Source organism: Oryctolagus cuniculus, chromosome 1, assembly GCF_051225735.1.
Source record: "Oryctolagus cuniculus isolate XC-2025 breed Fujian yellow rabbit chromosome 1, ASM5122573v1, whole genome shotgun sequence".
NCBI lineage: Eukaryota > Metazoa > Chordata > Mammalia > Lagomorpha > Leporidae > Oryctolagus > Oryctolagus cuniculus.
The window spans coordinates 9,323,156-9,338,905 of record NC_142867.1 but is presented as its reverse complement, the minus strand read 5'-3'; the positions used below and the strand labels follow the sequence as shown (position 1 = coordinate 9,338,905).

The 15,750-nt window shown below is 40.7% G+C and overlaps 1 protein-coding gene across 1 annotated transcript; it reads right to left on the bottom strand.

Annotated features, from left to right (window-relative positions):
- Positions 1 to 1,683: 1,683 nt before the first annotated feature.
- On the bottom strand, positions 1,684 to 7,464 carry LOC100008795 (lipophilin CL2). Its single transcript, NM_001082095.1, is given in 3 exon segments — positions 1,684 to 1,886; positions 5,206 to 5,393; positions 7,350 to 7,464. Coding segments are annotated over 3 exon segments (282 nt in total). The 5' UTR covers positions 7,405 to 7,464; the 3' UTR covers positions 1,684 to 1,847.
- Between the last annotated feature and the right edge of the window lie 8,286 nt (positions 7,465 to 15,750).

The window sequence follows — 15,750 nt, the reverse complement described above, 5'->3', positions numbered from 1 at the left end:
ATCTCTGTCTTTAATGTGTAGTTCAATGTGAATTAATGCTCTGACTAGCGCTCAAACAGTATTTTGCACTTTGTGTTCTGTGTGGGGGCAAACTGATGAAACCTTTACTTAATGTATACTAAATTGATCTTCTGCATATAAAGATAATTGAAAATGAATCTTGATGTGAATGGAATGTGAGAGGGAGCAGGATATGGGAGGGTTGCGGTTGGGAGGGATGTTTTTGGGGGGGAAATTCCACTGTCATCCATCAACTGTACTTTGGAAATTTATATTTTTAAATAAATGTTAAAAATAATAAAAATATTTCATATAGATGAAAAATAAATAAATCAACATTTTAAAAAGAGAAAACCAAGACAGATCAGTCCTCCAGACCAGGAACTGTGGGGCCAAGGATCCCAGGCCTATATGTGCCCAGTGAGCCTCAGGAAGGCTGCCCACAGAGGCTCATGGCAAATCCCAAGACCTGGCTTCCAGGTCTCCTTCCTCAGGGAAAACTGATCCCTGAATTACTATCAATCCCCACATCTCCAGTCCTCACAGGGTATCAGCCTGAGGCATCTCTGTTCTGTCCCCAAGGGTTCTATTCATGTGTCCTAGAATTGACTCCTTGAGTCTCAGTTTATTCTACGAGTTTGATCATCGTGTCTTTGCCCCATCCATGTAGATCCACAGGTGTAGTGTCTTAATAGGAAGATAGGATGAGGGGACCCAAAATCTGAGAAAACACACATCAGTTATGGGATGTATGCTCACAAGATCGCACATTGCCCCCCTTCTACCTGAGTGATAGCTGACCAGGTTTGTTTCAGTTACCCACTCTGAGTCCAGAGAACTGTCCTTCCATCATCACCTTAACCACATAGGTACCTTAAAACATTGCTGAAGATCTTACTTAGTGAGAATTATCTTCAGAGAAAACAACTGCTACCCTTGTCTTGACGACTTTGTTCCTCAACCAGGTTCATTGTTTAACTTTGACAGGGATACTTTAAGAAAATTCAAATTTCATTCCACCAAGAGAAAAGTTAGGGAGTGGTGTCACCAAGCTGGCATAGCAGGAACTTTTGAAGGCTCCTTACCCTCACAAAGATACAGAGCAAGCATAAATTTGGGGAGAAATGCCTTTTTCTTTTTTGTGAAATGAGAAATGAGTTGAACTCCTTGTGGAACTCAGGAGAAACTGTAGATTTTTCTAACAAATTAAAGAATTCTGGACATCCTTGCATAGAATACCTTGATCACAGGGCAACAGCAAAGATCAGGAAAGCTCATAGCTTCACTCAGGCTTAGGAAGGGCTCAGACCTCATGTCCAGTTCTCACATTTCCTCGGTGAAATAACAACAGGTAACCTCCATACTGAAATCTTGGAACTGGGATGGTTCTGGTAGAACCTTGTAACCCAACAAAGAACTTAGGTAGTGGCTTGGGTTGGTAGATACCATTGACCTTTGTTTCTCAACAAGGATGAGTCTAGAAAACACAGCTCATGAGCTGTGCAGAGAAAGAAATCTTTGATACATGCAACCTGCACCCCAGAATCTATTACGGGGGAGTAAAGCAAGCTGCCCAATTGCACACCCTTGACTCTGTTAATGCATTGTCTACATTTGCACCCAGAGACAGGTGGGAGGGGCCTCTAAAACCTTGACTTCTATGAGAGAAGAAAAAGGAAACTTCTTGCAGTGGGTTTATTTAAATTAACTATACTTCAGGTTTCAACAACGTCTTCCATATTACTGATCAAAGGGGAAAGTCAAAAGGAAAAGTTGAGATTTCTGCCAGTCCACAGTCGGGTTGTGAGCATCGTCTGGATTCCTCTGAGCCAAAGTTCTTGTGACAGTTAATACGCAGCACAGTAAAGGCTGTCATATATCGTATGCTGCAAAACAAAAGCAGACAAATCACCTAGGCTTTCAACACTCTCTTTGAAAAGGAAATATTGATATCCAGATGCTTCTTGTCATTTCCCTTGCCTTTGTTTAAAAAGGTAAACATCTAAGAAACTAGGACTGAAAGCAAAATTAGAATCATGTTCTCACTTATTCTACAACAAGAGAGACACTTTTGGATTCACAGCAGAAGTTGGTGTTTTGGGAATCTTCCCTACCATTGATAATGTCAATATTTCTTTTCTCCAAAAGAACTGTTCTTTGCAATAATTTAGCCAGTACAAATTCTGTCTGTTCTTTTGCTTGAGGATCTACACACTGGAGCTGTTTCTGAAACCACTGTTCAACATAGGGTTTTTCCAACCTCTGCTTTCATACAAGGTATGATGTTTCAAAGTTCCTCAATGGCCTTAGATTGAAAACTATTATAATAGTCTGGGGATATCCATCATTGACTTTGGAACCTACAATTAAAACAGCACTGTGCTAGGAATTATTCCACTAATCTGTGTCTTCCTTTGTTGGTGGTTTGGTATTGAGTACACCTTTTAAAAATATTAATTCATTATCACATTTAATTTTTGTTCATAGTTATCATCTATGTTCCCATTAAACCAAGGTCTTTTCACTGTTTACTTGTTAAAATCTTATTTGATGAAGTATTAAGCCTTTTTACTGTAATGTAATTTAAATATGCTATTTCAGGGGGCTGGCGCCGTGGCTCACTTGGTTAATCCTCCGCCTGCAGTGCTGGCATCCCACATGGGCACTGGTTTCTAATCCCTGTTACTCTTCTTCCAGTCCAGCTCTCTGCTGTGGTCCTGGAGGGCAGTGGAGGATGTCCCAAGGGCTTGGGCACCTGTACCCTCATAGGAGACCAGGAAGAGTCACCTGGCTCCTTGTTTCGGATTGGCGCAGTGCCGGCCGTAGCGGCCATCTGGGGAGTGAACCAACGGAAGGAAGACCTTGCTCTCTGTCTCTCTCTCTCTCACTGTCTATAGCTCTACCTGTCAAATAAAAAATATGTTATTTCAAAAACTAAAAATAGACAAAGAAATGGAAACATAAGGGAGGTGTCATGTAGATAACGTGTGGGAAGGGAATATCATTTTGTTCTTAGAATTGAATCTGCAAATCACACTGAGTCTGTGAAAACCTCATTGATCATTAAAATTACAAAAGATTTCAAAGAAAAAGGGGAAAATGTGCCCATTTAATATTTAACTATATTGTTGTGGTTTTTTTCTGCAGAAATTGCTTTAGCTCTCATCATCAATGTATTAATTACAGTTTTTGTATTATTATTACTGATATTTCACATGTTTAGGAGCCACCGTATTATCTGTAAACTGTATATTCATAAGATTTGTCCATTTGCTTTTAGTTGTCTCTTTTGGTATAACTTTAAAAATATAAATATGAATTCATTTATTTTTAAGGAAGAGTAACAGAAACAGAGGGAGACACAGAGCTATAGAGATCTTCCATCTCCATCTTCCATTCTCCAAATGCCTGCAACAGCTGATTCTCCCATGTGATTGGAAAGAACTGACTGCAGCCCAGGCACATTACCAGGAAGTGCAGTCAGAAGTGGGACTACCACCACACACTCAAATCTGAGATGTGGCCTCTGAGGAGGCAGCTTAACCTGTTGACCTGCCAGGCCTGCCATATAAATACATTTTAACTTTTTAATTTATTTGTTTTTACTTTATTTGAAACCAGAGGTGGGGGGAGGGGAGAGAGGGAGGAAGAGAGAGAGAGAGAGAGAGAAAGAGACAGAGAGAGAGAGAGAGAGACAGCAAAAGAGAGAGAGAGAAAGACTCATACAGAGGGATCTCCCATTTGTTGATTCATTTCCAAAATACTTGTAACAGCCTAGTCTGGGTCAGGCTTAAGCCAAGACTCTGCATCTTAATCTGGGTTTCCCACTTGGAAGGCAGGGTCCTAAGCATTACAGTCACAACTTCCTGACTCCCAGGATGCAAATTAACTGGAACCTGCAATTGGAGGCAGAATCAAGATTCAAAACTAACCATTAAAATATAATATGTGGGGGCTGGCGTTCCGGCTCACTAGGCTGATTCTCCGCCTTGCAGCGCCAGCACACCGGGTTCTAGTCCTGGTCAGGGCACCGGATTCTGCCCTGGTTGTCCCTCTTCCAGACCAGCTCTCTGCTGTGGCCTGGGAAGGCAGTGGAGGATGGCCCAAGTGCTTGGGCCCTGCACCCGCATGGGTGACCAGGAGAAGCCCCTGGCTCCAGGCTTCAGATCAGCGTGGTGAACCGGCCGCAGTGCACCGTCCGCGGCGGCTATTGGAGGGTGAACCAACGGCAAAAAGGAAGACCTGTCTCTCTGTCTCTCTCTCTCTCACTATCCACTCTGCCTGTCAAAAAAATAATAATAATAATATGTACGAATCCTAAGCAATGTCTTAATTACACAAATCAACCATTCAAAGTGGATTGTTCAAGATAAAATAACCCCTCCATCTTAAATTGCAGGCATTACTCTTTTTCTCCCTACATTTATGACATAATTCTAAATTTTCTATTATGTAATGTATTCATAGGATATTTGGATATTTAGAAAAACTTTTAAAAATCTCAAGAACACTGAAATTTAAAAAGCATTTGCTGTCATTACTCTTGATGTCTGCTTGCAACAATTCTTTCAGCCATGGTTCTTTCACACCCATGACCTCTAGTTGTACATGCATGAGATCCATATAGAAATGTTGCATTGATTTCAGTCATGTATGCAAAGAAATCATGGTTCGTGGCATGTGCACTTGAATTCTTTATATAAAATGAAGCAAGAGCTGCACACATGTTGTTTGCTGTACTCTGAGAACTTTTAAGGACTTTTCTACCATTTATTTTGAAAGAGGAAACTTATTTTTGGTTGTTCCTGTGAATGTGTGTCACTTCAGGTGTCACATTTTCATCTTAACAGAAAATGTGTCTCTCCCAGTGTGTGTGTGTGTATGTGTGAGGGCCTCTCTGTGCACCCTGAATCTATATGTATGAATTTGTGTGTTTCTGTGTGCATGGACCTGAGAGTGAAGGTTAGGTAAGGCGTTTCTGAAGTGTTCTTTTCCCTATTTGGCCATTTTCAAATATCATTGTTTGAACATTCCTGAAATGAAGTGCCAAATCACCCTAAGGACAAGATTAAACTTATGATAGCTGGACAGATCTATAGTTACATAACCTTTTCACACGCTGTTTGTCATTATTGATGATAAATTTAGAACCTGCTCCTTCCTCGTCTGTGATTTACACGACAGAAGATGAGAAAATCAACATACCACCATGACTCGGAAGTTGGCCAGAGTCTCATTGCTCTGGCTGAGGAAGCACTCCTTGAACTCCTCTACAGCTGCTTCGGTTTGCTCAGTGTCGATGAACCTCTGAAGATCTGCTTTGTATTCCTCCACAGAAACCGATGGATCGATGGTCTTTTCCACGACGCTCTCCAGAAGAACGCAACCAGAACCTGGGGAGTAAGCATGACAACATGTGCTCAATTCCAGGAGGTGGGAGCGCACTTCTGTGGAGTCCTAGTGATATTAGTCATCTTCATACATGTCCATGGAAACGTGGATTCAGAAAGCTTTAGGAGCAAGGTCCAGTATTCTCAATTCTAGGACAGGAAATGTAGGCTCTTGGGGTCACCTCTGATACTGACAATGCTTTTCCTGACCTCCTCTTTTCTGCCAAAAGAAGACAAACTGTACAAATTAGTTTAATTAAGCAGTTCAAGAAATGATATGTTCTGATTTGGTGGAGTACATATAAGACACCTTTTGTGTTTATTCAATATCATTAGACATAACACTAGTCTCAGTGGCCCACAAAAGCCCAAGTGTTAAAGTATTGCCAATTCTTATGTTAATGGAAATTGATTAATGATTAAAGAATGAAAGGTGGAAATTTTATGCGATTATGATATCTGAGTGTTGTGCCTTTGGAAAATGCTTATATTGGATTAAAATGACGGGGTAGAGTCACCAAGATCAAAGCATGGTGGTTTTAAAAGATAGATACGGTGGGGACTGGCATTGTGGTGTGGCAGGTAAAGCCAGGCATGCACTACTGGCTAGTTAGAGTCCCGGCTGCTCCTCTTCTGATCCAGCTCTCTGCTATGGCTTGGAAAAATAGTAGAAAATGGCCCAAGTTCCTGCGTCCCTGTACCCACATGGGAGACTGGGAAGATGCTCCTGGTTCTTGCTCTGGATCAGCACAGCTCCAGCCACTGTGGGCATTTGGGGAGTGAACCAGCAGATGGAAGACCTACCTCTGTCTCTGCATCTCCTTCTTTCTCTGTGTAACTCTGACTTTCTAGTAAATAAATAAATCTTTTTTAAAAAACAAAGGCAGGTACCAGCAGAGGCAAAAGGCCTGAAATGCTCCCACAGTTCTCTCCTAGGAGCAAAAACTTTAAAGGGAGAGAGAGAGAGAGACGGAATACAGCATGCTTTCGGTCTCACTGTGCTTCCGAGCTCAGGATGAGACACTGTCTGAGTAAGAATTCTGCCACCATCATCAAATGCCAAACCCACAAGCTCCTGGATTTTAGAGTGTGAGCATTCAAAACCATGAAAATAGATAAATGTTTACATATTTAAAAATTTCTTCCTACTTGTCTCAAGGATTTTTCAGTAAAGTAAGGAAAAGTTTACTAATATAATACTTCAACATTATAATTCAGTGCAATCAGACAGATGTCCAGCACCGCAGAAGTAGGAGGAGTACAATAGTGTCCATTAGTTCTATTCACTCTGTTATTTCTAAGCAAAAAAAAAAAAATACAGAGAATTTGAGCCTCATGAAAGAATCTGTTGTGGATCACTCTGTTCAGGAGAAGAAAGAGCTCAGGGCTTGGATCCCTCTAAATGAATTCTTACATCAGCTCCAGGATTTTTTATTTAGTTGAATGTAATCCTATCACTTTTAAAACCCATCTTCACTGGTGTAAGCAATAAGTGAAGTGGGCCCAGAACTGATGTGGGACACTGGGTTACACACTGCAGCCTAAGGTTTCCCCTGGGAGGTCTCCAGCTTCCTCTCACAGTGGAGAGATTCTGTGAGTGCCTACTTCAGGAAGCTCCATTGCATTGCAATGTCATGGTGCCATCAGTATTGCCCTTTCATGCTCTCCTGAAATACTCAATTCTAATATTTAACCCCAAGATCCATCCTGGTTTTCATGGTAGCTATATAAATGGTGGAGCACAATGAATGGGAGCAAAACATAACACAGTTTCGGTGCAGGGGAAAAGACCCTGAGAAAATAGTTCTTTCTTGGAACTAATGGTAATTTGTAGGTCAATTAAACCTGGCCCTTTCTACTGAAGCTCACCTGGACTGGCACTAAGGGATTGGCTGGGACCCTTGGAGGCCCAGTTAACAACGTCTAGTCCAAAGGCAGCCCTCCCTGTACAGAACTCACCTGCATAGCAGTAAAGGGGGAGGGCAGCAAGCAGGAGGACCATAACCACCTTCATGTTGAGGCTGCTGTGTTTGGCTCTTCCCTGTAGGTGACAGGAATCAAGGAAGTCACTCTGGAGGACAGCACCCAGAATTGCTCTATTTATTCCTCCAGTGGTCACTTAGCCCCTCCCACAAATGAAAGAATGTGTCATGGGATTGGACAAAAAATAGCCTCCCCAAATGGAACCCAGCCAGTCTAATCTGTTTGTAGAGACCTGGAGAGAGCAAATTTGGACTCAGGACAACATTTAGACTGTCATCGTGACACTTCCTTTGGGAAAATGAAGTCGGAATGTTTTTTAAAATAAGTAAAACACAGCAGTGTGTTGTCCTGTGTTAGCATTTTTATTATTAATTTGGAATTCAAATGATTCTCCTTCTCTTCTCTCCATTTCTATTCTTGTATCAATTGGCTTTCACATCTACCTCTCCTTAATCTTCATAGGAAACAAATCTGTAACCTGTATGTCTGGTATCCTTTAATCAAACAGCACAAATGGTTGCAAGAATGTAAAATTCCAAACATGCAATTTCCGTTTTAATAGTGTTAAAATGCTAAGAAATGCTCACTGAAATATGAATGGAAAGCCACTCCATAGCGCCACTCAGTGGCAGGGACTGCGGGTTCTTTAATATGTACTACAGCAATCCCTTAGGGAGCGTGACCATTCAATTTACTTGATATGGTGCATCTTGCAGGGTGAAAGGCGACATGAAATGCACCTCATGGTCCTGAGAAAGGTGCAGTGTGGAGCTAACTCCCTGTGAGTGGATCCCATCCTTTCTCCAAGTTTCAGGAAGTGTAGTACAGAGATAATTCAACTTCCCTGGGACACTGCTACTAAGTAGCTGACCCAGAATATGCAGTGCGGTGTTCTTGCTCTATAGACCTATATGTGACTTGTCTTACTTCATGGTTATGACCACCAGGTACCTCCATGATGCCTCAGATGGATCTTTGTGACTTCGATTTTCACACTTGTGATACGTGAACTCCTGGTTTGTATCTGCAGAAGTCCCATAGATTTTTGCTTCAGAACACTGATCCCTATACACTCCCTTCACCCAAAGGCACCACTCCTTGGTCTCTTTCTTATTTCCTCCACCTCTGTTTATCCCCTCATTCACAGGACCCCTGGCTCTGAGAGTAACCCTCTCTCAACATCTCCAAAATCCTGATCACTGGCCTCTTCAAACTATTTCTGATGCGTTGAGGGTGCAGGCCTTGGACTCTCCTTTGTTTAAAAAAGTCATAAAATAGTGGCCAAGAATAATTGTGGCATCAGTTGGGGGAGTAAAATTTAGCTTAACAAAAACTTTGCTGATTATGTTGCATGCTTTCTTCCTAGGTTTATTGAGAAACAAGACCTCATTTATATATAAAGCCTTAGTAAAGACAAAAATCACAGTACACTCTAAAACCAGGCATCAGCTTAACAGATTAACATCTTGGGTCATCTCCCAGCCACATTTCATTTTCTGACTGAAAATGTGGGTGTCTTGTATGAAAGACGAAGGTGAATGGAGAATTCAGTTGAGCCCTTTTCATGCTGGGCCTCATTCATTTCAGGTCTCCTTGTATACCAGTGATCTTACCTTATGTTCCAATCCAGATCTATCTAATGTCTTGGGATCACTACCAGATTAGAAAGCAAGCCAAGGTCAGGAGCAAGGCACTGACTAATCCTTCTTTACTGCTTCAGAAATGCCTAAACTTTACAAAGCTTGACCTTATGTGATATGTGCACTCAAATATTTGTTGTACTTAAGCATTTAATCCCTATATCCTTATTAAAGTGATTTGGTTCATTAGATATATTACATCAACCTGTTCAGCAAGGCGTGAATAATATGTTATTCCAATTCCATGCCAATTTTTTCCTGTTGATCATACTCTTCCACATTTGTGGGCTGCTTCTTCTCCTTAGGATATGAGAAGTGGTATAAGGGGCAGTTGACATGAGCATTTGCTCTGCTAAAGTAGTTCTGCTCAATGCATTCCTTCAATCTACCCAGGAAGGTAGTAATTTCTGTTCCCAAACCATTCGAGTCTGCAATGATGACATAAGGCTTGGAGTGAAATGAATCTGAAAGTGCTTGTGCACTTTCAAACCTCGCAGTGTGATCTTAAGCTCTCATTAGTGTTTCAGACTTTACTGTGCTGTCTGTTCTTCCTCTTCTTACTTGCTGCTCATCCTGTTTTCTTCCTATTCCTCTTCTTCTTCTTGCTCTTCTCATCATTTCTCATTTGCTGATGTCATTCCCTGCATGCCTCTCCTAGTAAACAGTGTGGACTGAAGAGATACTCTGAAATACTCCTCTGGCAGTACATCTACAGTTACTCATAGACTACAGTTTCACAAGGGGCTTTTTGTTTGGACAAAATTTACTAATAATATCAAATCACCACTAAAAAACTTTCTAAAAATTTTAACAGCAATTCCGTTTATTCAATTTCAGACATTGACTCTGTTATAAATTTATGAATTTTTTTCCTTGTCTCATTTGTGGCTACTTAGAATGTTCCTTCCACTTCTTCAAAGATTGCTCAGAATCAGTGGAGTACCTAGTTCTTTAGCGCAGGAATTGCTGATCAGTGAGTGAGGTTGATATTTGTGCTCCGCAGGATGTAGATTTGAATCCTGGAAAGAATATCTGCTCATGATGTATCTTTATGCAAGTGACAGTGCTTGTGACATGGAGCTTTCTTTGATTCTTTTTAAAATATATTAATAAAATAATACTGATTTTCCAGATCTGTTAAATGCTCTAGATGAAGTTTCTATCATGTGATCAAATATGAAAATTTATGAATTATTTACTGCTTGTGGAAGTAGCTACCATCCACTCACCATTCATCCACATATCCATCCAGTGCTAACAATAATAATGGAGCCTCCCTGCACATTGACCTATGCCCTGTTCTGCTGATTCTGTTTAGGAATAAATTAGGGAAAGAACCTTGCTTTGTATACAGAGAAAATTCCATGGCTGACAAAGAACTTCTAAGATCAATCCCATTCACAATTGCTACAAAAAACATCAAATACATTGGAATAAACTTAACCAAGGATGTTAAAGATCTCTACAATGAGAATTACAAAAGCTTAAAGAAAGAAATAGAAGAGGATGCCAAAAACTGAAAAAACTTCCATGTTCATGGATTGTAAGAATCCGTATCATCAAAATGTCCATTCTCCCAAAAGCAATTTATAGATTCAATGCAATACCAATCAAAATACCAAAGACATTCTTCTCAGATCTAGAAAAATGATGCTGAAATTCCAATGGAGACACAGGAGACCTCGAATAGATAAGAAATCTTGTACAACAAAAACAAAGCCGGAGGCATCACAATACCGGATTTCAGGGCACACTATAGGGCAGTAGTAATCAAAACAGCATTGTACTGGTACAGAAACAGATGGATAGACCAATGAAACAGAATAGAAACACCAGAAATCAATCCAAACATCTACAGCCAACTTATATTTGTTTTTTTTTAATTGCTTTGATTGTATTGAGGAATGTTCTTTATATACCCAATTTTTTTTTTATCTTTTATTTAATGAATATAAATTTCCAAAGTACGACTCATGTGTTACAATGGCTTCCCCCCCCATACCATCCCTCCCACCCACAACCCTCCCCTTTCCCACTCCCTCTCCCCTTCCATTCACATCAAGATTCATTTTCGATTATCTTAATATACAGAAGATCAGCTTAGTATACCTTAAGTAAGGATTTCAACAGTTTGCTCCCACACAGAAACATAAAGTGAAACATAATAGATGATTTTTTTTAAATGATGATGAAATCAGATCAGACCTATTGTCATGTTTAATCCCAGGGAGAGTCAAGTTGGGAATTGATAATTTCTTTCTTTCTTTTTTTTTTTTACAGAAGATCAGTTTAGTGTACATTAAGTAAAGATTTCAGTCGTTTGCACCCCCATAGAAACACAAAGTGAAATATACTGTTTGAGTACTCGTTATAGCATTAAGCCTCAGTGTACAGCACGTTAAGGACAGAGATCCTACATGAGGAGTAAGTGCACAGTGACTCTTGTTGTTGACTTTACCAATTGACACTCCTGTTTATGGCATCAGTAATCTCCCTATGCACCAGTTATGAGTTTCCAAGGCTATGGAAGCCCCTTGAGTTCTCCGACTCTTATCTTGTTTAGACACGGTCATAGTCAAAGTGGAGGTTCTCTCCTCCCTTCAGAGAAAGGCACCTCCCTCTTTGAAGACCTGTTCTTTCCACTGGGATCTCACTCACAGAGATCTTTTTGCCAGAGTGTCTTGGCTTTCCATGCCTGAAATACTCTCATGGGCTTTTCAGCCAGATCCGAGTGCCTTTAGGGCTGATTCTGAGGCCAGAGTGCTATTTAGGACATCCGCCATTCTATGAGTCTGCTGAGTATCTCACTTCCCATGTTGGATCACTCTCCCCTTTATTTATTCTATCGGTTGGTGTTAGCAGATACTAGACTTGTTTATGTGCTCCCTTTGACTCTTAGTCCTTTCACTATGATCAATTGTGAACTGAAATTGATCACTTGGAGTAGTGAGATGGCATTGGCACATGCCACCTTGATGGGATTGAATTGGAATCCCCTGGTATATACCCAATTTGCTTAGAGTTTTCATCAATGAAATCCGGTCATTCGCAACAAAATGGAGGAATCTGGAAAACATCATGCTGAATGAATTAAGCCAGTCCCAGAGAAAAATATCTTTTTTTTTTAAATTTTTTTTTAATCTTTTTTTTTGACAGGCAGAGTGGACAGTGAGAGGGAGAGACAGAGAGAAAGGTCTTCCTTTGCCGTTGGTTCACCCTCCAATGGCCGCCGTGGCCAGTGCGCTGCGGCCGGCGCACCGTGCTGATCCGATGGCAGGAGCCAGGAGCCAGGTACTTTTCCTGGTCTCCCATGGGGTGCAGGGCCCAAGTACTTGGGCCATCCTCCACTGCACTCCCTGGCCACAGCAGAGAGCTGGCCTGGAAGAGGGGCAACCGGGACAGAATCCGGCGCCCCGGCCGGGACTAGAACCCGGTGTGCCGGCGCCGCTAGGCGGAGGATTAGCCTAGTGAGCCGTGGCGCCAGCCCCAGAGACAAATATCATGCTCTCCCTGATCTGTGACGACTAACCAAGAACCAAAAAGGAAAACTGGTGAAGTGAAATGGACACTATGAGGAACAGTGACTTGATCAGCCCTTGTCTCGACTGTTGATGTACAATTTAATACTTTATCCCTTTTAGTATTTTTTGTTCTACTTAATACTACTGGTTGAACTCTGTAATTAACACACAATTATTCTTAGGTGTTTAAATTTTAACTGAAAAGTTATCTCTGTTAAATATAAGAGTGGGAATAAGAGAGGGAGGAGATGTACAATTTGGGACATGCTCAAACCGACTTGCCTCACATGGTGGAGTTAGAAATGTGCCAGGAGATTCCAATAAAATCCCATCAAGATGGCATGTACCAATGCCATCTCACTAGTCCAAGTGATCAATTTCAGTTCACAATTGATCACACTGATAGGTCTAAGAGTCAAAGGGATCACATAAACAAGACTAGTGTCTGCTAATACTAACTGATAGAATCAAAAAGGGAGAGAACAATCCAACATGGGAAGCAGGACACACAGCAGACTCATAGAATGGCAGATGTCCTAAATAGCACTCTGGCCTCAGAATCAGCCCTTAAGGCATTCGGATCTGGCTGAAGAGCCCATGAGAGTATTTTAGGCATGGAAATCAAGACACTCTGGCAAAAACAAAGAGGACCTAAATGAAAGACCTCTGTGAGTGAGATCCCAGAGGAAAGAATGGGGCCATCGAAGAAGCAGGTATCTTTCTCTGAAGGGAGGAGAGAGCTTCCACTTTGACTATGATCTTGTCTAAATAAGATCGAAGTCGGCGAAATCAAAAGTCTTCCATGGCCTTGGCAACTCATGACTGGAGCCTAGGGAGATTACTGACACCATAAACAAGAGTGTCAATTTGTTAAGTCCAACAACAGGAGTCACTGTGCACTTACTCCTCATGTAGGATCTCTTTCCTGAATGTGCTGTTCAGTGAGAATTAATGCTATAACTAGTACTCAAACAGTATTTTACACTTTACGTTCTATGTGGGTGCAAACTGATGAAATCTTTACTTAATATGTACTAAATTGATCTTTGTATATAAAGATAATTGTGCTGTAACTAGTACTCATTCAGTATTTTTCACTTTGTGTTTCTGTGTGGGTGCAGACTGTTTAAATCTTTAGTTAATATATGCTAAATTGATCTTCTGTATATAAAGATAATTTAAAATGAATTTTGATGTAGTGGAAGAGGAGAGGGATCGGAGAGGGGAGGGTTGCGAGTGGGAGGGAAGTTATGGGGGGGAAGCCATTGTAATCCATATGATGTACTTTAGAAATTTATATTCATTAAATAAAAGTTTTTTAAAAAGATAATTGAAAATGAAATTTGGTGTGAAAGTAATGTGAGAGGGAGCAGGAGATGGGAGGGTTGAGGGTGGGAGGAAAAAATAAAAAATAAATAATTAAAAAAGATAAATATAGCAATTTATGCCTACATCTAGTAATTGGAAAGACACAAAATCAATGAACCATCAATGTACCTCAAGGATCTAGAAAACAACAACAAACCAAACACAAAACGAGTAGGAGAAAAGAAATAATTAAAATTAGAGAAGAAATCAACAACATTGAAGCCAAAAGCATAATACAAAAGATCAGCAAAATGAAGAGTTGGTTTTTTTTTAAAATGAGCAAAATTGACAAACCATTGACCCAACTAACCAAAAAAGGAGAGAGAAGACCCAAATTAATAAAATAAAAGATGAAAAAGGAAATGAAACAACAGATACCACAGAAATAAAAAATCATCAGAAATTACTACAAAGAGCTGTATGCCAACAAACTGGAAAAACCTAGAAGAAGTGGATAGATTCCTGGATACATGCAATCTACCTAAATTGAGCCATGAAGACATAGAAAGCCTAAGCAGACCCGTTACCAAGACAGAAATTGAATCAGTAATAAAGACCCCCCAAAAACAGTACAGCCCAGGACCAGATGGATTCACTGCTGAATTCTACCAGAATTTGAAGAACAACTAACTCCAATTATTCTCAAGCTATTGAATACAATTGAAAGAGAGGGAATCCTACCAAATTCTTTCTATGAAACCACCTTTACCAAATTCTTAAACCTGGAAAAGATGCAAGCAAGAAGGAGAACTACTGACCAATTTCTCTGATGAACATAGATGCAAAATCCTCAAACAAAATTCTGGCCATTAGAATCCAACAACACATCAGAAAGATTATCCACGCAGACCAGAATCCAGCAACACATCAGAAAGATTATCCACGCAGACCAAGTGAGATTTATCCCTGGTATGTAGGGATGGCTCAACACATGCAAACCAATCAATGTGATAGTCACATCAACAAACTGAAGAACAAAAACCATATGATTATCTCAATAGATGCAGAGAAAGCATTTGATAAAATACAACACGCTTTCAAGATGAAAACTCTAAGCAAATTGGGTATAGAAGGAACATTCCCCAACACAATCAAAATAATGTATGACAAAGCCATGATCAGCATCCTATTGAATAGGGAAAAGTTACAAGCATTCTCATTGAGATCTGGAACCACACAAGGATGCCCACTGTCTCCTTGCTATTCAATATATTCCTGGAAGTTCTAGCCAGAGCTATTAAATAAGAAAAAGAGATCAAAAGGATACAAATTGGGAAGGAAGAAGTCAAACTAACCTTATGTGCAGATAACATGATCCTATATAGAGAGGACCCAAAAGATTTGACTATTGTAACTCATAGAAGAGTTTGACAAATTAGCAGGATATAAAAATCAATACACACTGGTGCCGCAGCTCAATAGGCTAATCCTCCACCTGAGGCACCAACACACTGGGTTCTAGTCCCAGTTGGGGTGCCAGATTCTGTCCCGATTGCTCCTCTTCCAGTCCAGCTCTCTGCTGTGGCCTGGGAAGGCAGTGGAGGATGGCCCAAGTGCTTGGGCCCTGCACCCGCATGGGAGACCAGGAGAAGCACCTGGCTCCTGCCTTTGGGTCAACGTGGTGCGCCGGCTGCAGTGCGCTGGTTGCTGCAGCCACTGGAGGGTGAACCAACGGTAAAGGAAGACCTTTCTCTCTCTCTCTCTCTCTCTCTCTGTCCACTCTGCCTGTCAAAAAAAAATCAATACACAAAAACAACATCTTTTGTATACACAGACAATGCCACAGCTGAGAAAGAACTTCTAAGATCAATCCCATTCACAGTAGCTACAAAAAAACCAAATACCTAG